The sequence below is a fragment of the Eulemur rufifrons genome, chromosome 3 (assembly GCF_041146395.1).
Source record: "Eulemur rufifrons isolate Redbay chromosome 3, OSU_ERuf_1, whole genome shotgun sequence".
Lineage (NCBI taxonomy): Eukaryota > Metazoa > Chordata > Mammalia > Primates > Lemuridae > Eulemur > Eulemur rufifrons.
The window spans coordinates 86,938,302-86,966,212 of record NC_090985.1 but is presented as its reverse complement, the minus strand read 5'-3'; the positions used below and the strand labels follow the sequence as shown (position 1 = coordinate 86,966,212).

Genomic DNA, 27,911 nt, shown 5'->3' with positions numbered 1-27,911 from the left:
AGGAAGCAAACTCCTTTATGAGGTGTCTGCTTTCTGACAAAACCCAATGTGTTGAGGGTGTGGTAAGTGAACCTATGTGTTTAAAATCATAGAATATTTAGATAAATTTCTTCTGGGTCACAGGGATAGTCTTAATCTGGTATTGCCACAGCTAAATGGAAAGGATTTCCAAGGACATACTAAACCCAAACTGAACCCTGGACTTTGTTTAGAATCAGGTTGTTCTTAGACATTTAGCTGACATTACTTCTGGACATTACATCTGTCAGTTACCCCTTAATGTTGAGAAGATCGAGGAGAGCTAGCAATGGTGAAACCATTGCTGACTCTCGCCAGTTCCTTTCTTCAGAAAACTTCAGTCCTCTACTGAGGACTTGATTTGCCTCAGTAAAGTTTATAAAAATAAATTCTAAGACTACCATAAAAGCTGTTAAAGTGAACTAATAGGGATAGTTAAGAGTGATTAAATGCTAAATTTATTAGATGTATGAAAGAAATTTTAGTACATGAAGGAAATGGCATCAAAATTATAGGGATTTTTTTATAGAGAATAAGGTGGCTAACTTTCCAGACCATAATTTGGCTTTACAGTTTAACTTCCCTTCTATTTGTGAACAGTAATTCTTCCTTGATTTAACAAAGATAAGCACAATCATATCAGTCATTTCATAAAATTGAATAGGATACCTTAAGATTTTATTATCTTTTTAGCGAAATACATATCTCTACTCTTTTTTTTTGGCATCTTAAACAGTTCTTCAATCTTGATTTGGTTGTAATTATCAGTGACAGAGGGGACTCTTTAAATTTTTTTGAAGAAAGTGATTTGAAGAGGGGATTTTTCCAAATCTTGTTAAAGACTTTTTTTTCCTTCAGTGAAAGATATACCTTAGAACATCGTTCATATGGGCCATCCTCTAGGAAGTCTTTAGGTTTTACTGTAGATTTTAGCAAAGAGACCTTGACCTTATACATAAATAAAATTATTTCTTAAATTTGGAATGAACTTTGAAAATGACCTCTTGTGCTTATGATGATTACTTTATTATTTATATATTCTGAAGAACCTATAAAACATTTTTTTAGTGTAGATATTTTGGGTCCAGGTGTATAAAGGTAAGCTAGAATTGTAAATCCTAATATTGTCTTCAGACAACTTCAGTGAAAATGCAGGAAGCCATAAACCCTTGGGTAAATTTTAGAAAAAATTTTTGTATATCTAAGTGGCCCTTAATTCTGGGATCCCAAGTCAAGCTTTCAAAAATGGTTAACTTTGAATTACTATATATTTAAAATTTTTCACTGGTATAGACATCTCTTTACCACGTCAATTAATTTACTTTTGTGCATTATGTCTTAGGTTCCCAAGACAACTCCCAGATTTTGGTGATTTGCTAGGAGTACCCATAGGACTCTGGGTGTAATTGTACTCATGGCTGTGATTTATTACAGCTAAAAGATACAAAGCAAAATCAGCAAAAGAAAAAGGCACATTGGACAAAATCTGAAGGAAACCAGTGACGAGCTTCCAAGAGTTCTAACCCAGTGGAGTCATACAGGACATGCTTAATTCCTCCTGCATTGAATTGTGACAATATGGTGAAATGTCTACCAGGAAAGCTCATTAGAGATTCAGTGCCGAAGGTTTTTACTGGGGGCTGATCATGTAGGCACCCTTATGCTAGCATGTGCTAAAATTCCAGAATCCCTGAAGCAAAGCACATATTTAGGCTAAACTATATTGTTTGTACAAACCGTTTAGGCACAGTGAGCCACTTTTACCAGTTCTGGGAATGTTGGGAACTCTCTCCCAAAATGTATGCTCCCAGCTACCAACCAAGGGCCAACTGTGCAATCAGGCTTTTTTAAGGATAGGCAGTCTCAGGTCTGCTGTGGTAACTCTTTTCTGCACATGTATATTTATAGGTTCCAGTATAACTAAATCTGGTTGCCTGGCATTGTTAATTACAAATTTGAGTTGGAGTTTATATTTACCTATTTCGTTAAGTGTACAGTAGGGAATGACGCTAAGCTGATACGTCAGTTTAGCAAAGAGATTTGAGCAGCTAGGCTTTAGGAATTAAAATGGGGTATATTTTGATAAATGGAAATAAATTTGAAATTATTTTTTTGTTTTTGGAGATAGGGTCTCACTCTGTGGCCCAGGTTGGAGTGCAGTGGCACCATCATAGCTCACTGCAGTGTCAAACTCCTGGGCTCAAGTGATCCTTCTGCTTTAGCCTTCCAAGTAGCTAGGACTACAGGCACACACCACCAGGCCCGGCTAATTTTTAAAAAATCTTTTGTAGAGATGGGGGTCTTGCTATGTTGCGTAGGCTGGTCTGTACTCCTGGCTTCAAGCAGTCCTCCTGCCTTGGCTTCCCAGAGTGCTGGGATTACAGACGTGAGCCACCATGCCCGGCTGAGATCCTTTTTTGAGAGGGCTCTGTTTTAGATACAGGTACAAAATGGAAGCCAGATATTATGCCAAATCATAGTTAAGATTAAAATTCCAAATAGCCTTTTCTCTACCAATGATATTGACAGTGGCTTGTGTGATGGAAATGAGTGAAGAATTTTATATGCTGGTTCTATGGAGAGTAAGAAGCTACTATTTTTCTAAAAATTGCCATTTTTCTTAATATGATAATGAAATTCACCTAAAATATTGAATAATATTTTAACAACTATATTTCTTTCTAATAGACCTCTTGAGAAAGACAATATAGTTTGATGGTAACTCAGTAGTCATGTAAAGAAATATGACTTATGGAATGCTAGTTTTCATGGATGCTATTATGTGTTGGGTGAAAAGTCATGTTGGCGTCTCTGGTATGAGAAATTAAGCTAAAAAAAAAAAATCAGTGTTTGCCAAATGGAAAAAAAATTACTTAAAATAATTTTTCATTTTCTAAAAAGGTTTTTTAAGAAGGAAATAAAAAACATTCTAATATTTGTTTTTGTTGTTTATGACCTTGTAAGTAAAGTGAACTAATCATTTTCTATTAGCCTGTTTATGTTTTCCATTCATCTATTGCTAACATTTATTCTTTCATGTGATTTACAGTGTTGGCAAATACCATGTTTTGCTGCATTTGATTTAATTTGTTGATAAGACTGATGCTATATTTTTAAGTTTAAAGGGTTATACATACAATGAAATAATTCCACGAATCTATGAATTTTGATTTAAAAAATGATCTTCTTTTGAATTTGGCTATAATCTTCATGAATGCTGCAGGGACTATGTCTGAATACCCAATGCCTAGAATACTACTTGGAACATAGTAGGTACTCAATTATTCATTTAAGTGAATGATAAAAAAGTGTTAGTATATTTGTAATTTTAAAATTAAAAATTTCTAAAAGTTATATTGAAATAATTTTAAAAATTTAATTTTTAAAAAAGACTATTAAATCAACACTCTTTGTGCCTCATTATCCAGCAGATCATACTTGAGACAAATCTCATTTAAATTAATTTTAGAATGTGTTTACGGTAAAACTTCATTATAACATTGTTCCCTATAATGTTTCCAACAACAAATGTAAAAACACCAAGGAAATATAAGAAGGTCCAAGGTATGTGGGACATGCTCTATAAGCTAATGTGTTTTGAAGGATGCACGGGAACAGACAAGGGAATGGGCCTCCTATGGAGTATGATGGTGATGTGACAGAACGGTCAAACACACGAATTTCATCTGCTGGAAATAAAAGGTACAGTATGTAATATTAAATCTCCCCTTCAGTCATTACACTGTGAAACAGCACCTGCCTAAAAGTGGCTTACTGAAAAAGGTGTGACATATTAACAGCCTTCCTTATTTGTGAGAAATGAATTAAAGGGAAAAACAGGGTGAGGAGGTAGTATTAAATGAAAATTTGTAGTGCTTTACGGCATTCTTTTGAAAAACAAATTTTTGGTTATAAAGTGTGCTAAGGTGTTCTGAATAAGTCCCTATCATTAAAAAATATATAAATTTTTTTGAAATAATGGAAGGAGAAATAAGTATAATTTTAAGGACTAAAAATCAATTTAAAATATCTTGGAGGCATGGTGATGCAACTTGACTGGATATAGATTGAAAATGTTCCAGCAGTGTCACTTTTTCTTTCAAAATTTTATTATTTATTTTATTTTTTTATTTTCTTTATTTTTATTTTTATTTTTTTGTTTGTTTTTCTGCTCATTATAGGGGTACAAAAGATCAGGCTATATACATTGCCCATGCCTACCCATCCCTCCAAGTCTGAGCTTCAGTTGTGTCCATTCCCTAGACAGTGCACATCACACTCATCATGTAGGTGTGCACCCCTCCCCTCCCCCCAGCCCGCCCCCCCCAGTCAGAACTTCAAGCGTGTCCATTCCCCAGGCAGTGCGCATCGCACTCAACAAGTAGGTATACACCCATCCCTTCCACCCAGCCCGACCTCTGTCTGATACCCAATTGGTGTTATTCCCAAATGTGCACTCAGGGAAACCAGTTTGCTGGTGAGTACATGTGGTGCTTATTTTTCCATTTTTGGGATACTTCACTTAATAGAATGGGTTCCAGGTCTCTCCAGGAGAACCAAAGAGATGCCATATCGCCATTATTTCTAATAGCTGAGTAATATTCAATGGTATACATATACCACATTTTGCTAATCCATTCATGAATCGATGGGCATTTGGGTTGTTTCCACATCTCTGCGATTGTGAATTGTGCTGCTATAAACATTCGGGTGCAGGTGTCTTTTTTATAGAATGACTTTTGTTGTTCTGGGTAGATGCCCAATAATGGGATTGCTGGATGGAATGGTAGGTCTACTTGAATCTGTTTAAGGTATCTCCACATTGCTTTCCACAGGGGCTGCACTAGTTTACAGTCCCACCAGCAGTGTATGAGTGTACCTATCTCTCCACACCCACGCCAACATGTATAGTTTTGGGACTTTTTGATAAAGGCCATTCTCACTGGAGTTAAGTGACATCTCATTGTGGTTTTGATTTGCATTTCCCTGATGATTAGAGATGTTGAACACTTTTTCATATGTTTGTTAGCCATTTTTATATCTTCTTTTGAAAAATTTCTATTCATGTCCTTTGCCCACTTTTTGATAGGATTGTTCGATTTTTTCTTACTAATTTTCCTGAGTTCTAAATAGATTCTTGTTATCAGTCCTTTATCTGATGTGTAGTATGCGAAAATTTTTTCCCATTCTGTAGGTTTTACTTTGTCAAATTAGTGCTCGTGTGTATTTCTGTCATATTGAAAAGAAAGGATATATGTGTTTTATATTAATGTGTTTTATGTTAATGTTATATGTTTTATATTAATGTTTTCTTTCTATTTATAATTTTTATCATTTTGGTGGGTTGCTTGTGTCATATATAAGGACAAATATTAATAGTTCTGAATCTATGGTATATAATGAAGATAATACTGTCATATGTCAAGAAAGGTGTCTATTTTCTTTGAAGAAAGTAACATATAAACAATGCTTACAATAAGAGAATTTGTTATTTGGTTCTAGTTCACTAATTTTCTTTGAGGGAGTTATCTTTTTTCTGTCTTCCAAGGGAAGAGTTTTTTAGGGATCTTTTCCAAGGGTGTGCAGAGGTCACACTTCTTTTCTTTTTAGGATTTATGTATGTATACTTACATTCATTTTCCTTACTGGGGTAATTATTTTTATGAAAAAGGATTTTATTTGAGTACTTATAGAGCCAGTGAAGCAGGCTAAAAAAAGGTTTTTTTTAGAGCCTGAATATGTTGGGGTCTCACTCTAGAAAGAGATAAAATGCAATGATTTTACCTTAACTTAAAAAATATGTAAATATTATAGTGTCCATAGTAGTTTGAAAGGCCAATAACTCATATTCACATTTACTCTAAATTTTACTTCTGAAAATTATCTGGATTTTAATTCTTTCTCTCTCTCTTTTTTTATTATAGCTCTCGGAACAATGAACCATCCAAATCTACTAATCAAGAGATCTGTAGTCCTTTTGCGGGGATGCTTTTTGGTATGTACAAAACTTCTAGTTGGTTAGACTTGTGCAGAGTGTCTTATAAAAATTTTTTAGTGAGAACTCAGTGTTTTAATTAATACTACTTTTACTAATAGAGCACTTACTTTATGCTAGACACTAAGCTAAGCATTTAATATGTATTATATATCTCTATAATTTTAAAGCTGAATAACTTATTTAGTGATGTGTTTTCTATAGATAAGTGAAATATTGGTTTCAGTAATATACTTTTCATATTTTATTAGCACTTAGTTGTAGTGTGGCTATTTCTTATATTGTGTTTTTTATGTGATAATTCTTTTCCTTCATTCTTTTTTCTTGTTTCTTCAGCGAGGACAAAACTGCCTTGTATTTTAGTTCAGTTTCTCTGAATTAAACCTTTTTTTCTTTGTTGTTGTCATGTTTCTGAGAATCTATTTTGTTCAAATCATGATAATGGTCCAGATTTTCTATTTATTTTATCAGAAGTCAAGGTTTTTGCTGAATATAAGCTTGTTGATTTGCTGTATTATACTTGTCACAATTTAATATCAGAAACAGTGTGTTTCCTGTTTGTACCTTTAGGTAAAAAAGAGGTCTGTTTTTTATGTGAAAACTTATAGAAAAAATTAACTGAAATTTGGTTTTAGTAAAGTATATGGAGAAATTAGGTAACAGTTTAGGTACATTCAACCTAAAAGCAGTCAATAATTTAAATCTTGGCTTAGAGACATCTAATCTCATTATATTTTTAGATCTTTGTTTCCTAAAATGGCTACTGTGAGAAAAATAGTATAGCAACTATAATTTCATTCTAGTATAATATCTGTAAGAGCACAGTGACCAATTTAGGCTATCAGTACCATGTAGTGAAGGCTATATTCTTATGTGTTTTGTTAAATGTAGTAAAAATAGGAGAAATGACTTTCTGAGCTGCGAGCCCACTGATAATTAATTTTAGCAATAAAAGGATTACTCTCCCCTGACATTTTAAAGATGAATGGCATGAGTTTATCATTAATGCAATCTAGGAATTATGGATGAATATTTGATGAGATAATAGACTCTAATGTTTAGAACAAACCATTAGAGTCATTTAACCCAATGACTTTTCTCATGGTTGTATCTTCCCCCCCCAAACTATATTTGTACTTACCTATAGGAAACTTATTCTCTCCAGTGGCAGCGCATTTCATCTTTATGTGACTCTGATTGTTATGATATTCTCACTTCAATTGAATTGAAATTTGTCTTCGCATAATTTTGTCTGAGAGATGTCATTTGGGGCCTTTTGCTTTGTTAAAAAAATAAAATGATTGCTTAGAATGAAATAACAATGTATGGTGGGGTTTATAACAGAACCATGGGTTATTTAAAAGTATGTTTTTAAATTTCCAAATATTTGGTGATTTTTCTTCTGTTGTTTTGTTATTGACTGCTTGTTTAATAAGTCTCTTACAGTCCAAGAACATAATTTGTATAATTTCAGTTATTTCAAGTTTGTTGAACTTCTTTTTTTTTTTTTTTGAGACAGAGTCTCACTCTGTTGCCCAGACTAGAGTGAGTTCCGTGGCGTCAGCCTAGCTCACAGCAACCTCAAACTCCTGAGCTCAAGCGATCCCGTGTCTCAGCCTCCCGAGTAGCTGGGACTACAGGCATGCGCCACCATGCCCGGCTAATTTTTCTATATATATTTTTAGCTGTCCATATAATTTCTTTCTATTTTTAGTAGAGGTGGGGTCTCGCTCTTGCTCAGGCTGGTCTCGAATTCCTGAGCTCAAAGGATCCGCCCACCTCGGCCTCCCAGAGTGCTAGGATTACAGGCGTGAGCCACCGCGCCCGGCCTGTTGAACTTCTTTAATAAATTTTTTTAATGGCTGAGAATATAGTCTGTATTGGTGTTTAGTATGTACTTGAAAGAATGTATATAGTGCTGTTGTTGAGTATAGTGGTTTATAAATGTCATTTAAGTTGGTTGATAGTGTGTTCATGTTTAGTATATCCTAATGATTTTTATCTGCTTCTATCAGTTGCATAGAGGGAAGTGTTGAATTTTCTGTCTTGTCCTTAATGTGGGACCTGAAGTACCAGAGGGATTTTCTCATTGTTCCTGCACTTTTTCCAGTTTTCATTTTTTTTTCTTTGTAGAGATGGGATCTTGCTGTGTTGCCCAGGCTGGCCTCAAGTGATCCTCCTGCCTTGGCCTCCCAAAGTGCTGGGGTTACAGATGTGAGCCACCACACCTGGCCTTCCCGATTTTCAGCAAGACCTACATACTCTTGACAGAGAGGGCATTTCTCTCTCCACGCTAATCCCCCCCGAAACCCCTGCCCCAGTAGTAGATTGCTGTTCCTTGTTGCTTGGTGCAGGGCTGGTCCTGTACATCTGGGTCTCAGGAATGGGTCTTTCTCAGTGTTTCTTCCCTTCCCCAGAGTGGTTGCCAAACTCTCCTTTATGTCTGTGGAGGGCTTTGTGCCAGATTTTTCTGTCCTTCCTCTAACTAACGGTAATAAGACTTTGCTATATATGAGTTCAGGATGTTGGATCCAAGTTGATTTTCTGCCCCGTAGCCAGTAGATTGTGTCTTTTGCTTTGTATAAGAGGGGTCTGTAGAGTGTTTTATGTCTGTGTGTCATAGAAGGGTCTTTTTCAGATCTTCTGTTTTGTCCACCCCAGTCTTTCTCATGAGCATTTGAACATTGGCAGAAACTCCTGTGAGTCAGGAGTCTGGGCATGGCTTACTGAGCAGATCCTCTGTTCAGGATTTCAATAGGCTATAATCAAGGTGTCTGCCGGGTTGTGTTTTTCATCTGTAGGCTTGAGTGGGGAAGAATCTGCTTCCAAGCTCATTCAGGTTGTGGGTGGAATTCATTTCCTTGTAGTTATATGGCTGAGGGCCCTGGCTTCTTACTGGGTGCCCACTGGAGGCTGCCCACAGTGCCTAGAGGCTGTCTGCTTTCCTTGCCACGTGGGCCTCCTCAGCATGGCTGCTCACTTTATGCCTGCAAGGAGACTCTCTGAACTCAGGAAGGGTCCAGTCTCTCTTCTAAGGGCTTTCACCTGATTATATGAGGTTCACCTGAGATAATTTCCTGTTGACTACTTCAAAATTCATTGATTTAGTACTTTGATTACATCTGTAATTTTTTTTTCCACCTTTCCATATTCTTTCATGTAGTAGCAAGTCACAGGTCCCACCCACACTCAAGGGAAGGGGATTATACAGGGGGTCTGCACCAAGGACCAGGGAACATAGGCGCCATCTTCCAATTTTGTCTACCATGGTCACGTTTCTCTGTTACTAAGGACCAATTTGATCTATCTGAGTCCTGTTTTAAGCTTAGCTGGGGACATCTAGAGTAGCCTTCTTTCCAGGGAACATTTGCTACTACATAGTAACCTTTTTGGCATCTTCCCTGTAAGACTACTAAGAACGCCACTTCTGCTGGAGCTTGAATTTCTCTCTTTTGTTTCAAGTCTGAGAATTGTTTAGTTTACATGTCCCCCTTAGTTTGTTTGCCCAGCTGAGTGGAATTCCACTCTGTGAATACACAGACCCCTCTGGATTTTTAAGCTCTTTTTATGCTTGCTTTTGGATCTTTGCTCCACAACTTCCAGCCATTTTAGGCTTCCTGAATTTTGATCTTTACTCGGTTTTCTGGCTCTGTTTGGGGTCTCCTTACCTGTACTGGTGGTCTGGAAATTGCATTTGGGCAGAAACTGGAGTGATTATAGGGCTTACTTCCTTTATTTTCTTTCTCTCAGGTGTTATAGTCATGTGCTGCCTGTTGTCCAGTGCCTGGAAAACAGTTATTTCATGTATTTTGCCCAGTTTTCTGGTTATTTACAATGGGAGGTTAAGTCCTGTCCTTGTTATTCCATCATGGGTGGAAGTGGAATGAAGATATGTACTTTTATTATAAAACATTGTAATTCATCTTACCCCCATGGAAAGCCTTAGTGTTGCTGACGTCTATGCTTAATGGACAAACTGAGATGCTGTGTACCCACTGATGGTTGGGAGACCAATAATGAAAGCAGTAGAGAATGTTAAAAAAGAATGCATTCTGTTTTTTTTTTTTTTTTTGAGACAGAGTCTCACTCTGTAGCCCCAGGTGGAGTGCAATGGCATGATCATAGCTTACTGCCCCCCTCAAACTCCTGGGCTCAAGCAATCCTCCTGCCTCAGCCTTCTGAGTACAGGCCCGGGCCACCACACTCAGCTAATTTTTGGTAGAGAGGGGATCTCACTCTTGTTCAAGCTGGTCTTGAACTCCTGAGCTCAAGTGGTCCTCCCACCTCAGCCTCCCAGAGTGCAGGATTACAGGTGTGAGCCACCACACCTGGTCAGGGTTACATTCTTGATATTTTGTGATTTGTATAGTGTTCCAGATCATGCATATCTAGATTAAGAGGTTATTTTGTGGCATTAACATATTCAGTAATAACAATATTTTCTGCATCCAAAAGTTTTGACCAATTGGATTTTCACATGAGGGAATACCATGGTGAGTGGTTTGTATTTTTTTTATGTAGAATTGACGTAGCCATTGAATTTTTTTCAGGAGTGTGCCAGTGTGATTAGTGTTGTATTTTATGATAATTAGTCTTATTATATAAGTGTGCTGCATATGTGTACGTATGCTGGGAGAAGGGAGTTGGGGAGACTCGTCAGGAAGTTACTGTTGCTATCCAGGTGAAGTGTAGAAAGGACTTATCCAAGGTTAATGGCCATGAGAATAGAAAGGAGGGGGCCTCATATGAAGTGAAGAAGAGAGGATGAGCAATCAAAATTACACTGAGGTTTTGGGGCTCTATTATTGGGCCATTAATAGAAAACAGAGGGGGAATTGTTGTGAGACCTTCATTTTGGGCGGGTATGTTAAATTTAAAGGACTTATATAAGATACTAGTGAAGATGTCTAGATTATTGGGAAAATGGGGTTGGGGATAAGAAATTTTGTTATTTAGAAAGGTTTTGAGTAAAGACAGGCTTAGGAATGATTAATGTACCTTGTGTCTGACATAGTAGGTACTTGTAAATTATGAAATTAATTGAAGAGGTACTGATATATGTGATTTTTTCCTTCTATATTTCTTGTATATTCAGTAATTCTTTGTTATAATTAAAAATGGAGGTTTTTTTTTTTTCCCCCCTTAGTTTTTAGTGCCATGTGATGCTCAAGAGTTAAGATTGCATTCTTAGCCAGCGCAGTGGCTCATGCCTGTAATCCTAGCACTCTGGGTGGCTAAGGTGGGAGGATCTCTTGAGCTCAAGAGTTTGAGACTAGCCTGAACAAAAGTGAGACCCTGCCTCTATTAAAAACAGAAAAAATTAGCTGAGTGTGGTGATGCACACTTGTAGTCTCAGCTACTTGGGAGGCTGAGGCAGGAGGATCGCTGAAGCGCAGGAGTTTTGAGGTTGCTGAGAGCTAGGCTGATGTCACGGCACTCTAGCCAGGGTGACAGGGAGAGACTCTGTTTCAAAAAAAAAAAATTACATTGTTTTCTTACCATTGTCTAGGAGGTGAAGATCGAGAACTTATTCAGAGAAAGAAAGAGAAATATAGACAAGAACTATTGGAACAAATGGCTGAGCAACAGAAGAACAAGAGACGGTAATGAAAGGTTTGCATTTAAACGAAATGTTTTGAACATAAAATGCATTTGTATAAAATGACATGTTTTTCCTAATATTATTTTTGATTTTTAAATCACTTATATTTCAGTCTCCACAGTGTAAATCATTAAGGGAAATAAAATAAAACCACGACAGTGTTTGTTTTCTTTGTCATAGATAACAAATGAGATTATGTATATATGCTATAATAGGCCTTTTGCTTCCTTCGTTGACTACCTCAATTCTTGATTTAGGGTAGCATTTAATACTCTGTATGCCTATTGGATTATCCCACATATAGTAAAAATATAGGAGTATTTTATCTTTTTTCCATCTGAAATGGGTAAGCACACACATATATGCCACATAAAAATAATTATATGATAAATCACAGGTATTTATATTGTATATAAATATCAGTGTTTATAATCTTTTGTGTAGAAATATTTGTGAAATTAATTATAGGTTACAATTAGGAATAGGGATCTTGATTTGAGAGAATTGAGACTGTTGTCTTTTAGTTTTGCCTTTTTCTCTCTGTCTTAGAGGAAGCCAAGTCTGATCTTAGTCATCTTTAACATCATTTTCTTAAAAACGCTTATTAGAAAGGGTGGTAGTTATATTTAAATTTTTACCCTTCTTTTTGCTAACTAAAAATATACATGTACTCTAAAAGAGGTTTTTTGTTTGACAAAGTAAAGATTTTATTTTATTTTTGCATTTTGTGTGAATTGCTTAGTCTTTGAGGTACTCTAGGCACTGGTTTAGAGTTATATATTGTGTCAGTTACGTGTGAATTCCAGTTTACTTTGCATCAAGTCAGAAAATTTGATTTCCAGTATTATTTAAGGCTTTATTGTCAATTCAGGAATAATTTGTATTTGGAGATGTATTGCATAGACTTTGTGTGTAAGTTTGTTTCAATGATTATAATTTTGATAATGTTTACTATAACTTTTTAATATATAAAACTTAAATTTTGTTTAGAGAAAAAGATTTAGAACTCAGGGTTGCGGCTTCTGGAGCACAAGACCCTGAGAAATCGGTAAGGGTTCCTGGCACCTTTTGTTGTTTAATGTTTCATTAAAATGAGCTTTAAATGTGGTAGCAGATAGGAATAGAGGATATTGGGAGAAATGTGAGAATGGCCACTTTGAACAGTAATAAAATAAACTTAATTTAGTTTTCATAAAATACAAATTCTAACTTTTATCTGTTATTTCTTTCCCTCAGGTAATTTTTCCTTTTTCATTTCTGTATCATATTTTAAGTTTATTTTAAATTAGTCCTCTCTGTCTTATTCACATGTGCTATTCCATGGGAAAGTTATCTTAGTTTAATTTACAATTATGTGGGTATTTTTCTTGACTATATTTTGACCACTTTTCTTATATTAAGTGATTTTCAAAGAAACCAAAAACTTTAATTCTAGTCATAAAGCATTTTAGTAATTCTTATTTAATGTTAAACTAGAGAGGTAATAATCTTATTTTTACTTTAATTTTTTGCAATTCGTCATTAAATGGAATGAATTACATCATTGCAGTTAAGTAAGGAAGAGGTAACAATTTATTTCTCTTACCACAATATGCTTCTTCTGTAATTGGATATGTAGTATTTATTTCCTAAGGCAAGTGTTGTTTCATCTTCAAATGATTAGGACCTTTAATTTCATTAAAAAGTTCATGAAAAAGTTTATTCTTCAAAAGGATACAGCAACTTAAAATTATTCAAGTGTAGGAAACTTTTGATTTGCTTTTACTTATGCTAGGTACATATCCTGTGGGTTATCTGTTTAAAAAAGTTTAATACTGTGTCACCATCACCCCCAATGTGCTTCTGACTGTTCATAGAATAAAACATTTAGAATAACCTGAGAAATCATTCCTGATAAGATGGTAGAAAAAAGAAGGTAAATTTCAAAGCCAAATATATTTTCTTCTAGCAATAAATACCTTTGAAGTAGCTTTTGCTATCAAAAACTTCCTTTTACAACTTGAGTTTTTTAATGTACTATGTTGGCATGTTAAACTGTAGATTCATGGTTACATTAGTGTGTGACAGACCTTCTTATTTATCTTTGAATTGAAGCGCCTGTATAGTATCAATTGATTTATGAGAATAGATGAATATTAGAGACCATTAGTTAGACCATTACTTTTGGATTTGCTTTTAATGTTCAAATCTTAGAAAAGGACACATTAATGGTGTTCTAGAGTTGGGATTAGCAAAGTGTGGCCTGTGGCCTAATACATTTGCTACCTGTTTTTGTAAATGAAGTTTATTGCAGCATAGCATTGCTCATTCATTTACGTATGGTTTATGGCTGTTTTAGCACTATGGTTGAGTCTGTTCTTTGTGAAGAGACTACATGGCCTTGTAAAAAGCCTAATATATTTACTATCTGGCCCTATATAGAAAGCATTTGTTGACCCTGTTCTACAGAACACTTTGATATCAGAAATGGCAATTTAAAAATTATGATAGCATAGCAGTTAAACCCTAGGTGATTTATGTACTTCTCAGGGAGCCTCAGTTACCCATTTATAAAATAAGAGTTAGATCTTCAAAATCTTTTATAGCTGTAAAGTTCTGTTGTTCTGTGACTATCTTAAGTGCCTATTGGGATAGAGGGTCTTTTGAGGTCCCTTCCTTCTTCAAATTTATGATAATATGTAACAAACAGATTTTTTCCCTTTATTTTAGCCTGATAGACTAAAGCAGTTCAGTGTGGCACCAAGACACTTTGAAGAGATGATACCGCCTGAGAGACCCAGAGTAGCTTTCCAGACACCTCTCCCTCCTTTATCTGCCCCATCTGCCCCACCCATGCCATCAGTTCACTCCGTGCCTTCTCAAAATGAAGATTTGCACAATGGATTCAACAGTACGCTTGGTGAAATGGTGCCTCCCAGGTGCTTGTTTAAAATGTTTTGTGTTTGGGGACTAGGTAAGGTATTGTTATATATTGTGTTTAGAAGGATGTGCTGAAAGCAGATGACGTTATCCTTCAGAGTTTGCACGATTAACAGCTTTGTCAAATAATTTCTCTTCAGATTTGTTTTCATTGTTGGTCTTCTCTCTGCTATTATAAAAGCAAGGGAAATCTTTACAACATTCTTTTATTGTTTAAAGATGATTTTGTGTTTTTAAAATGAATCACTGAGTACATTTTAGTATTTAATTTTAGGTTATATTTTGGGATATCTCTTTTTAATATCTTTTAACATATAAAAGCTATACATTTTCCTCAATTCTGTTATTTCCACTTGGCAAACATTGAATTCTTCAATTTATGTGGAAAAAGTTTCTAATATGACTGTTTTATATATATGATTTTATTTTAGCTTGTGTTTCTCTTAAGCTCATTCTCTGTGATTACTTAAGGGCCATGCAACTTAAATAAAAAGTGTTGAGATTATAAAACCTGTAACTTGGGTATTGGGGTAAAGATTTGATTTCCCTAGGTAAAAGGCATCATGCTCTACTAGACTACGCATAAAGAAAATCATGTTGTGAACACTGATATATTTTCTGGGCTATACTTTCTTTGTAGGACTTGAGATTAGTTTTCACTCACTATTAATTTTTTAATTATAAATATGTATTAATATTTAAATTTACAGATGTCTTTAACTTTTTTGAACATTGATATTTTCTGAGCTATACTTGCTTTTTTCGTAGGACTTGGTCTTTTATTTACTACTAACAAACTGTAGGACTGTGTTTAGTGTATTTATCAGGTGCTTTGTTTTTTTCATCTGATGGCTTCCCTACTTAGTAGACTGGAAGAGATTGGAATTACAGAGCATTATATGGTGGTGGTCTCGTCTTTGGATCAGGGATGGAAATGATTGGCTTCTCTACCCAGATTTTGGGCAAACCACACCTTTGTTGAACTTAATTTTCTCATTTGTAAAAGTGGAATAGTAATTTTTTTTCCTTATCTATAATTATAGGGTTGTTGTGAGGATTTAATCTTATGTAAATCTTATATAAAATTAGACTTGATGACAGTACCCTTTCATAAGTTATTCAAGTTTTTTGTTGATGTTTCTTTGGAGTGAGGATAGTAAGGTTAGACATGCTGAGTGGCTGGTAAATGTGAAAAATATTCACTACTTAAGAGAACTTCATTGCCTTCTTAGTTCTTCAGAATTATTTTGAAGTGTATGACAAGGGAGAATCTGTTAAGATACACTCAAAAGTGAGAATATTGTAGACTGCCCCCTTTCTCTTTCTGTTCGTTTAAAGGAATTTGCCTTTCTATTTTTACTGTTGGAAAATATTGCATTGGTGGAAATACAGAGATATTTCCAACTCAGTAATGAAGCGCTGAAGTAGAGGTTTTTAGAAGTTTTATTAAATTTATGAAATACTAAAGATTATGTCAAGACTTTACTATTTATATTTAAGTGGTTTTTTATTTCACATACAGTTGACTTCCTTTGAAAGAATAATACATTTTACAGTTAAAAAGCACACCGTTTCAAACCATTTGTAATCATGCTGTTTTGTAACTCTTTGCCTTTTCTTCTTGGACTGTCCTTCCTCTATCTGTGCGTAGCTCACTCTAGTAAGATGGCTTGAGCATTGCCTCTTCTGAAAAGCCATGCTTGTGGTTTCTTCCTGTCCCTTATGTGATTTAAATGTCCCTGCTCTGTGATCCCATAGCACTCTGCATCTACGTCTATTATTTTATTTACTATACTTGGCTGAAGCTGTTTGTTTCTGTGTTATTTCCAAGGGACAGGGACCGTGTCTGTCTTTGTTCTATACTGGCACATAGTGACTATAGGATATTAACTGACTGGATAGTAACCTAAGTTTTTGTCTTACATAAATGCACTGGAAATTGTGAAATTTCATGCTATATTATTTGATTTTTGAGTGATAGTTTTTGATGAATGCTAGCAAGGTGATGGCTTTTTCTAAAGTAGTGATTGGATTTTCAGTAATATTTTTGCAAAAGAACAATATCTTGATTTTTTAAAAATTTGCAGTGAAATACAAGAAGAACTTTTTATTTTTCTTTTGATACAGGATTGGACCTTTGCCTCCACCTCCCCTACTACCACCTTTGGCTACTAACTATCAAACTCCTTATGATGATGCATACTATTTTTATGGGGCCAGGAATACTTTGGATCCCAGTCTTACTTATTGTAAGTTATCAATAGGGTAAGCATTTTTTCCTCAGTGTTTCAATAGGAAAACTGATTTTTGTGCAAGCCAAAAATATCTAAATGAGAAAAGCACAACTTTGCTTAATTAAAATATTATATACATTTATTGACTTCATAAATATCCTATTTTAAAACCCCGTTATATTTCAAAGTTATTTCGTTTTCATCTAGATTTAAGAAAAAACTGTTTTCTGTTTTTTTGTGTTCTTTGCTAACTCCTAACCCAGAAGGAAATACTGATGCTTTTCCTTAGTTAACATTTTTATTATGTATCTTTTTCTTTAGGGATAAAGTGTTACTAAATGGATACCCTGAAATAAATATTTGTTTTTTTTTCTTTTAAGATGGTTCAGGAATGATGGGAGTACAGCCTACAGCTTATGTTAGTGCTCCTGTCATCCACCAACCAGCACAACCTATTGTGTAAGTTGTTAGTTAAAAGAATAATTTTTTTTCTTTTTCTTCACTTTTAAAAATTTTGTTGAAATACACATAATATAAAACTTACCATCTTAACATTTTTAAGTGTACTGTTTAGTGGTATTTAAAAATATGTTCATGATGTGCAATCATCACCACCATCTCCAGAACTCTTTTTATCTTGTAAATTGAAACTCTACCCATTAAACGATAATGGTATAACTCCCCATTTTCCCTTCTCCCCATCCCCTGACCATCACTATTCTGCTATCTATCTCTGATTTTGAGTACTCCAAGTACCTTACATAAGTGAAATCATACAGTGTGTCTTTTTGTGAATGACTTACTTCACTTAGCATAATGTCCTCAAGGTTCGTCCAGGTGGTACATATGTCGGAGTTTCCTTCCTTTTTAATGCTGAGTAATATTCCATGGTATGTGTATACCACATTTTGCTTATCCATTCATCCATCCATGAATGCTTGGGTTGCCCCACATTGTGGCTTTTGTGAATAACGCTACTATGAATTTGAGTATATAGGTATTAATATCTCTTTGAGACCCTGTTTTAAATTATTTTGAATATATACCCAGAGCTGGAATTACTGGGTCATATGGTAATCTTGTGTTTAATTTTTTGAGGAACTGCCGTATTGTTTTCCACGGTGGCCGTACTATTTTATATTCCCACCAATAGGGCACAAGGGTTCGAATTTCTCCACATCCTTGCCAATACTTGTTATTTTCTGGTTTTTTGATATTAACCATCCTAGTGAGTATGAGGTGATATCTCATTGTAGTTTTAATTTTGTTTCCCTAATGATTAGTATTGTTGAGCATCTTTTCATGTGCTTATTCGCCATTTGTGTATCCTCTTTGGAGAAATGTCTATTCAAGTCCTTTTCCCATTTTTGAATTGGGTTGTTTTTTGTTGTTGAATTTTAGGCGTTCTCTTTGTATACCGGCTATTAATACTTTATCAGATAAATATGTGATTTGGAAATATTTTCTTCTGTGGGTTTCCTTTTTACTCTGTTGATACAGTCTTCTGATGCACAAAATTTAAAAATTGAGAGGTCCAGTTTGTCTATTTTGTTGTCTGTGCCTTTGGTGTCATATTCAAGAAATCTTTGTCAAATCCAATGTCATAAAACTTTTGCCTTATATTTTCTTCTGAGAGTTTTGTGGTTTGAGGTCTTATGGTTAGTTCTTTGATTCATTTTGAGACATTTATTTCTTAGAGTTCTGGAGGCTTGGAAGTCTGAGATCAAGGTGTTAGTGGCTTTGGCTCTTGGTGAGGGCCCTTTTTCTGACTTGCAGACAGCTGCCTTCTCGCTGTACCCTAACATGGTATAGAGAGAGCAAGTTATCTGGTCTCTCCCCACCACCCCTTCTCTTCTTACAAGGGCACTTAATCCCATCCTGAGGACTGTATCCTTCTGATCTCATCTAAACCTAATTACCTCCCAAAGTCCCCATCTCCAAATACCATCATATTGGTGGTTAGGGCTTCAAGATATGAACACAATTCAATTCGTAGCACCAGAATTATAAAAAAATAGGTTTTAACAGTTTTGAGTAGTGTTCTCATTGCTTTAATGGAGTAGCAGATTTTCAAAGGTTTTTACTCTGCCATCTGGAAATGCTTTCTATACATCAGTTTTAGAACATTTTCATGCCCCCAGTAAGATCACTCATGCTCATTTATAGCTAATCCTGATTCCCATCCTCAGTGTGGTTTTTTAAGTTATTTTCTATTAAATTTTTCTGAATGCCACATTTAAAGAGTATAAACTTGTTACATAATAATAAAAGTAGATAACTGAGTGACCAGCTAAATTTTCTTACAAACCAATTACTTTTCAATGTATCTGTTTATTTCCAAGCATTTTGGCCTAATTAGAGGTGGAAGGAACCTGTGACTCTGTTAGCTATTTCGGTGTATACACTATCTTCTTTCCATATACTTTATTACTTTGGCACAGTTAATCTTTGTATCATTTGAGAGGACGGTAAAGATTTTGATTAGATTTAGTCTTTCATAAGTATAGGTATGGTATTATATTTCTAGGTTAACCACTAAAAGTATAGGAACAGAAGGTGCAACTTACATAACAGAAGAAACATAATTCAAAAAGGGAGAACCACAACAAAATTGGGAAATGGTTTATTTTAGTAAACTGATCCTTTTCAACTTTGGATATGGAATGAGTTAAGAATTTGCTTAACTTCCAGAAGGAGAGAAAAAAACCACGTAAGTTTAAGGTACCTACTTAACCTGATTATAAATCCAAATTAAATTTAGTATCAGTAAATGGTTAAGTACCTAGTTCAAAATTCCAGTACAAAGAGCAAGTTTGTTGTACTAGATACAAAAGCAAAATCGAAGCTACCTGTTACTTATAAGACATATATTTAAATAATGACATAGAAAAGTTGAAAGTAAAACATATAGATATACTAGAAGAATATGAATTAAAACAATGTTTATTTAGCTTTATCAACATCAGATAAAATGTGTTATTCAGTCATAAAGCTTTGAGAAAAAAGTATTCTTTTGTAAAGAGTAAAGGTTCATTATAGGAGGACAAAATGATAATTTAAAAAATTTTTGTGTACCCAGTAATATGGCCTCAAAGTGAAATTTGAAATGAGTATATGGAAAAAAGAGACAAATACAGAATCATAGTGTGACATGTTATCACTTTTGCCCATAAGCGATAGATAAAGTAGATAAATAGTAAGGTTTTAGAAGAATTCACTTAGCATAATTAACAAGCTTATTCTAATGGAAATGTATAAAAATGTACTCCAAATTTCAGAATACCTATTTTTACTAATCTCATAGGAATATTTATGCAACTCATTGCATCTTAGCCCTATAAGCAAGTTGCAGTAAATTTTAGTGGATTGATATCTTAGGGACCATTTCAGCTGGAGATGCATTTTAAAAATTTAAAAATCTCCATATGTTGAAAATTAGAAAATAAAGAAGAAATTAGAAAGTATATAAAATGGAATGACAATTAAAATAATGATCATGCATCTAAGAAGTAGGAAAAAAAAGCAGTAAAGTAAACCCAAAGAATCAAGGAAAGAAATAATAAAGGACAGAACAGAAATTAATAAAATAGAAACATACAGTGTAGAGGATCGACTGTCTAACATCGGTTTCTTGAAAAGACTGATCAAATAGATCTCTTTTGAAGGTTCATCAAGATAAAAGAGAGACAGGAGTAAATAAATATTAAGAATGAAAAAGGAACTGTCACGATAGTTGTAGTAAACCTTAAAAAGACAATAAGCATATATGAAATATTATGACTGATTTTATGCCCATGAATGTGAAAATTTAGGTGAAGAAAAATTCCTATTAAAATTTAACTTAATAAAACTGACTTGTAGAAACCTGAACATCAAAACTGTTTTTTTTTTTTTTTTTTTTTTTTTTTTTGAGACAGAGTCTCACTCTGTTGCCTGGGCTAGAGTGAGTGCCGTGGCGTCAGCCTAGCTCACAGCAACCTCAAACTCCTGGGCTTAAGCAATCCTACTGCCTCAGCCTCCCGAGTAGCTGGGACTACAGGCATGCGCCACCATGCCCGGCTAATTTTTTTGTATATATATATTTTAGTTGTCCATATAATTTCTTTCTATTTTTAGTAGAGACGGGGTCTCGCTCTTGCTCAGGCTGGTCTCGAACTCCTGACCTCCAGCGATCCACCCGCCTCGGCCTCCCAGAGTGCTAGGATTACAGGCGTGAGCCACCGCGCCCGGCCCAAAACTGTTAATAAATTGGATCTGAAGTTTCAATTCTTCCCACAAAATAAACTCCAGGCTTAGATGGACTGGTAAATTCTATCAATCATTCAACAACAACAAAAAAATCCAATCTTACACAAACTAATACAGAATATATAATGAGGGAATACTTTCCAGCTATTATTATGAGACTGTCATAATCTTGATACATAAACCTGGCAAGGCCAGTATGAAAACGTGGAATTATAAGCTACTTTCACTCATAAGCATAGACACAAAAACTGTTAAACTGAACTTGCAATGTATAAAAAGGATAATTCATCCTAAATTGGAGTTATTCTGGAATAGAGGATGGTTAAATGCAGTAGAGCATGTCAATTGAGAGCATGGACTTTGCAGCCAGATTGCCTTGCTTTGAATGCTGGCTTCACCATCTATTACCTTGGGGCATGTTTCTTACTTCCATTCCTTGTCTGTTAATTGGGATAATAATGGTATTAACTCTCAAGGTTGTTGTGAGGATTAAAGGAATTAAAATATGTAAAGTGTCTAGAACAGTGTCTGATATATCTAAGAGCTAATTGGTATTAGATATAAAATCAATTACTGTAATTACCATATTAACAGAATAAAGAAAACTATATGATCATCTTAAAAGATACAGAAAAAGCTTTAATAATTCATTATCCATTAGTGATTTAAAACTTAACAAAATAGGTTAGAGGGGAACCTATTTTAACTGAGAAAGCATAAACATGAAAAATCTACATTATGCATTTTACTTGATGATAGATTTAAAACATTCTTTTTGAGGTTACTCTTACTATCACCACTTCCTTTTAGGGCTTAATAATTTCAGCAAGGCCAAAAATAAAAGAGAAAGGAAGAAAGACAGGTACAAAGATTAGAAAGGAAGAGAGTAAACTGATATTGTTTTCAAAAGAATATACAGATAAAATATTAGAATTAACATGAAAGTTTTAGCATAATTACTGATTGCAAAATCAATGTATAAAAAGCAGTTACAGGAAATGGTGGTTTCTTAAAAAGTTAAACATAAACTTACCTGCTCCTAGGCATATAATCTAGAGAAATGCTCAACATCACTAATCATCAGAGAAATGCAAATTGAAACCACAGTGAGATACCATCTTATACCAGTCAGAATGGCTACTATTAAAAAATCAAAAAATGAAAGCTGTTGGCAAGGATGCAGAGAAAAGGGAATGCTTATACACTGTTGGTAGGAATGTAAATTAGTACAGCCTCTATGGAAAACAGTAAGGAGATTTCTCAAAGAACTAAGAACTATTAGATTGAACAATCCCACTACTGGGTACATACCCAAAGGAAAAGAAATCATTATGTTAAAAAGTTACCTGCACTTGTATATTTATCGCAGCACTATTCACAATATCAAATATATGGAATCAAGCTAAGTGTCCATCAGTGGATGATTGGATAAAGAAAATGTATATATACACCAAAGAATACTACTCAGCCATAAAAAAAAAAAAAGAATGGAATCATGTCTTTTGCAGCAACAAAAGTGGAACTGGAGGCCATTATCTTAAGTGAAATAACTCAGAAAGTCAAATACCACATGTTCTCATTTGTAAGCGGGAACTAAATAATGTGTGCACATGGACATAGTGGAACCATAGACATTGAAGACCTGGAAGGGTGAGAGGGCAGGAAGTAGGAAGAGAGCAGGGAGGGAGGAAAAATTGGGTACAATGTACACTATTCGGATGATGGGACTTCACAGGTGGGCAATATGTCCATGTAACAAAACTGCTTGTACCCTCTAAGTCTATAAAAAGGAAAAACAAAAAACCAAAAAACCCACCAAAACCTATCTTGCACAGAACCCTCCCCAACAGAAAAATGTATAATAAACAGACTTGTATATGAATGTTTATAGTAGCAGCAGCATTATTCATAATAGCCAAAAAGTGGAAACAATTCAAATGTCCCTCAACTGGTGAATGGATAAACAAAATGTATTATATTCATACAATGCAGTACTATTCAGCAATAAATAGTAGTGAACTACTGATATGCTATAATATGAACGAACCTTAAAAATATTATGCTAAGTGAAAGAATCTATACATATTACATGGTTCCATTCATATCAAACGTCCAAAAAGAGCAAATCTATAGACAGGAAGTAGGCTGTTTACTTAGTGATCACCCGGGGCTAGGGGTTGGGGGGGGCGAGTGGAGATTGATTGCATACGAGTATGAGGGATGTTTTTGAGTTATGGAAATGTTCTAAAACTGGATTGTGGTGATGGTTGCACAACTCTATAAATTCTGTAAACATCATTGAATTGTATACAATTGACCTTTCATAACATGGATTTGAATTGTGCAGGTCCACTTATATGCAGCTTTGTTTTCGATCAAATGCAGATTAAAAATACAATATTTGCAGGATGTGAGACCCACATATATGGGGGGCAGACTTTTCGTATACAGAAGCTCCCGGGGCTGACTTCCAGACCTTAGTATGTGTGATTTTGGTATAGGCGAAGGGTCCTGGAATCAGTCCCCCATGTATACCAAGGGACAACTGTACTTAATACCCCTACTATTTTCTCCCTTCCTCCCATCCTGATCTGACTACATATGTCCTTAAACCCTTTCTTTTTTGGGCCAGAGAGGAGTTGATAAAAAAAGGCCAAGAATTTGGGTCTGTGAGTGAGGAAGGATAATGAGTGAAATAGATATTGAGATAATTTGTTTACCATCCAGTTTATAACTAGTATATTTTAAGAGAGTGGGTTTACTCAGCCAAACCCTCTCAGCCCTCTTTATTCATTTACACCTGAAGAGCCCCCTTGCTCTGAAAAAGTTAAAGGTCAGTTGGGAACCATTTGCTCTTGCTCTCCTCATCTTCCCTTTTACCCACATCATGCTCCACTTTGACATTATACATAAACATACTTGTTTATGCTAATAAAAGATTGTAATAAGTTGGATAAGTTAAGTACACAGAGGAAACTCATTATTTAAAGTGATGTTTTTGGAGAAGAAAAGACTTTTGTAGTTTCTTTTTTATAATTATGATTTTATTATAAAACCAACATTTGAATTTATCTTTTATAATTTAGATTTTTAAGTCTGATTATCTTCAAAGTGGATATATTCCTGTACTTAAATGTGTGTTATGTTTAAGACGCAGCACAACACTTTATTGCTTGTAATTTATATTAATATAACTATAATATGTTTTAAATTTTTTTGTTTTCTTTTGAGTTTTTAAAAAATTTTATTTACTGTAATTGTTTTATTCTTGAAATGACTAGGAAGTCATTTTATTAGTAAATCATTTTTAAGTAAATCATTAGCCATTATGGTGTTACTTGAGTCACTTTCATTGTGTTATTATTTCTGTATGTTCAGTAAAGTGCCTAAGTCATATTGTACTGCTTGATGAATTATCACAAACTTTTTTCATTCCTATGTAATTGCCACCTAGGTCAAGAAATAGATCCAGCAAATTTGAAAGTTCCATGGATTGTCAAAGCAGAGGCAGGAGGGAAAGCTTAGGAAGGAGTCACTTAAGGATTCTTCTTTGGCTTGTAGAGAAATGTCCTTCTCTATTTTTAAATGTATTTATATGCCATGCTGTTTCAAAGGAGTGCTTAATTTTCTTCTTCTTGCTTTGTCATAGATGGATTCAAATTATTTATTATTTAATTATTTGATGCAGGAATACGATTGGACAGAATGAACTGAAATTTACAAGTGATCGTGCAGTAAATTCAGGATTGGTTTTTGAAGATAAACCAAAACCTTCCAAACAGTCACTTCAGTCTTACCAAGAGGCTTTGCAGCAGCAGGTATTCATTCATTCGTTCATTCACTGTTGAGCATCTTAAGTGTTAACACAGTGGTCCCTTAGAATGCAGAGTGTGACAGAGGATACTAAAAACCAGTTAATTATAATTCAATATGGTAAGTTTTGAAATAGATACAGTGGAATGCTGTTGGAAACATAGGCTAGGGAAAATAATTACCTGTGACAGTTGGGAGGGCTTCCTCACATGATAGTTGATATTTGAGCTGTGTGTTGTATGATGAATAGCTTAGAAATTGCTGGTGTGTACTATCATAGGATGTACACTAGGAATGGAATTGGTGTGGGAGAAAGGGTATAGGGTTAGGTTGTGCTGGATTATGATCGACTGGCTAATAAGGGGTTTTCACTTTCATCTGTTATAGGCAGCCTAAGGAAGGAAATTTTAAGCCAAGAAAAAAAAATGACAGGATTGGTTAATGTGAGCAGATTTATCTTGTAGAAGATAATTGGCTTTGGTGTGAATAATGGGGAAAGAGATGTGGCAGAGAAAGTTTTCAGTAAATTATTGAGGTAGTTCAGTAGGGAGGTGGTGAGGCCCTGAACCAGATGGAGAAGATGGGAAGGACATCCAAGAGACAATTCTGAGGTTTCACTGACAGGACTTGGCTATAGGGAATGAGAAAGAACAGAGGGCTTGAAGATGAGTGCATGTGTTCTAATCTAGGAGAATAATGACGCTATAAACCAAGATGTGGAACACAAGAAATAGACCATGTTTGGGGAGTAGGGTAATGGATTCTGTTGTATAATAGTTTGTAATGTTTGAAGAGAGTTTAAGAGTTAAGTATCATCCCATATTTGGTGTGTGATTCTTTGAGGAATTGCCTTATCTCTGAGAGGGCCTGGGGACTCTTGGTAGGTATATATCTAACTGAGGTACTTTTTTATATATAGTTCCACTTGGGTTTCTTCTAAAAGTATTTCAACTTCTACATGGGCAACTTTCTTGAAAGATAGATCTTTAAAATTATAGAATTACCAACATTATATTTTGTATGTTAGGATTCTAAAAATAAAAGACTGAATTTTGAATTAAGAATCTGTTTTTGAATGAGCATATTAAAAATACCACTGACAAAACTAGATTTCCCAACTATTTTATGTGTGTGATAACTTCTTTGGCTGTGCTGGAGCAAAAGGTTGCTTAAATTTACTGTGCATGTGGTTATGAGTTCAAAAGTGACTTTCTAATATGTAGGTATTTGTTCATTGCCTATCCATGTGTCTCCACAGAACAACCCTGATGCTTATGCTTAGTGATGATAAGAATGCATTTGTTTTGTATGCTTTTATAAAGCAGTACAGGCATACCTTGGAAATACTGCAGGTTTGGTTCCAGACCACTGTAGTAAAGCAAATATCACAATAAAGTGAGTCACATGAATTTTTTGGTTTCCCAGTGCATGTAAAACTTATGTTTGTACTATACTGTAGTCTATTAAGTGTGCAATAGCATTATGCCTAAATAAGCAATGTAAATACCTTAATTAAAAGGTACCTTATTGCTAAAAATGCTAACGATCTTTTGAGCCTTTCAAGAGTCATAATCCTTTTGCTGGTGGAGAGTCTTGCCTTGATATTGATGGCAGCTGACTAATCAGGGTGGTGGATGTCAAAAGTTGGGGTAGCTGTGGCAATTTCTTAAAATGAGAGAACAATGAAGTCTGTCATATCGATTGACCCTTCCTTTCATGAAAGATTTCTCTGTAGCATGTGATGCTATTTGATAGCATTTTACCCACAGAACTTCTTTTGCAGTTGGAGTCAATCCTCTCAAATCCTGCCACCGTGTTATCAACTAAGTTTATGGAACATTCTAAATTCTTTGTTGTCATTTCACCAATGTCCACAGCAGCTTCACCAGGAGTAGATTCCATTTCAGGAAACCACTTTCTCTGGTCATCCTTAAGAAGCAACTCCTCGTTTGTTCGAGTTGTATCCTGAAATTGCTGTAATTTATTCCTAACTTCAGGCTTCACTTCTACTTCTAGTTTTCTTGCTATTTCTACTACATGTGTAGTTACTTCCTCCACTGAAGTCCTAAGGCTCTCAAAGTCATGCATGAGGGTTGGAATCAACATCTTTCAAGCTCCTGTTAATGTTGATATTTTGACCTCCTCCCATGAGTCACAAATGTTCTTAATGGTATCTAGAATGGTGAATCCTTTTCAGGAGGTTTTCATTTTGCTTTGCCCAGATCCATCAGAGGAATCATCGTTTATGGCAGCTATTGACTTACAAAATGTATTTCTTAAATAATAAGACTTGAAAGTTGAAATTACTCCTTGATCCAAGGGCTGCAGGATGGATGTTGTATTAGCAGGAATGAAAAGAGCATTCATGTCTTTGTACATCTTCATCAGAGCTCTTGGGTGATCAGGTGCATTGTCAATGGAATCTTTTGGAAGGAATCTTTCTGAGCAGTAGGTCTCAACAGTGGGCTTCAAATATTCAGTAAACCAGGCTGTAAACAGATGTGCTGACATCTAGGCTTTGTTCTGTTTCTAGAGAACAGGCAGAGTAGATTTAGCATTATTCTTAAAGGTCCTAAGATTTTCTGAATGGTAAAATGTCAGCAGCTGCATTAGCCGCTAACAGAGACTCAGCCTGTTCTTTGAAGCCAGGCATTAATTTCTCCTTGATAGATATGAAAGTCCTAGGTGACATCTTCTTCCAAGAGAAGGCTGTTTTGTCTACGTGGAAAATCTGTTGCTTAGTATAGCCAGTGATATACTTTATCAGTGATATTACCGAGATCTTCTGGATAACTTGCTGCAGCTTCTCTGTCAGCACCTGCTGCTTCACTTTGTACTTTTATGTTATGGAGATGGCTGCAACCTCATGAGCCAACCTGCTAGCTTCAAACTTCTGTAGCTTCCTCACTTCTGTCAATCTTCATAGAATTGAAGAGAGTTAGGGCCTTCTGGATGAGGCTTTGGCTTAAGAGAATGTTGTAGCTGGTTTGATCTTCTATCCAGACCACTAAAACTTTCTCCATATCAGCAATAAGGCTGTCTTGCTTTCTTATCATTCATGTGTTCACTGGAGTAGCACTTT

The 27,911-nt window shown here is 35.0% G+C and overlaps 1 protein-coding gene across 3 annotated transcripts in view; it reads left to right on the top strand.

The window, feature by feature from the left end:
- CSPP1 (centrosome and spindle pole associated protein 1) overlaps positions 1–27,911 on the top strand; it is a 112,066-nt gene that overhangs the window by 35,086 nt on the left and 49,069 nt on the right. For 2 of the 3 annotated variants that reach the window (XM_069465546.1, XM_069465548.1), the window contains 8 exons: positions 3,622–3,720; positions 5,943–6,013; positions 11,523–11,616; positions 12,606–12,663; positions 14,325–14,533; positions 16,662–16,783; positions 17,149–17,227; positions 24,705–24,834. In XM_069465546.1, the coding sequence (XP_069321647.1) occupies positions 3,622–3,720; positions 5,943–6,013; positions 11,523–11,616; positions 12,606–12,663; positions 14,325–14,533; positions 16,662–16,783; positions 17,149–17,227; positions 24,705–24,834 (862 nt within the window). The remainder of the gene's footprint in view (positions 1–3,621; positions 3,721–5,942; positions 6,014–11,522; positions 11,617–12,605; positions 12,664–14,324; positions 14,534–16,661; positions 16,784–17,148; positions 17,228–24,704; positions 24,835–27,911) is intronic. The other variant, XM_069465547.1, reaches the window with a different exon arrangement.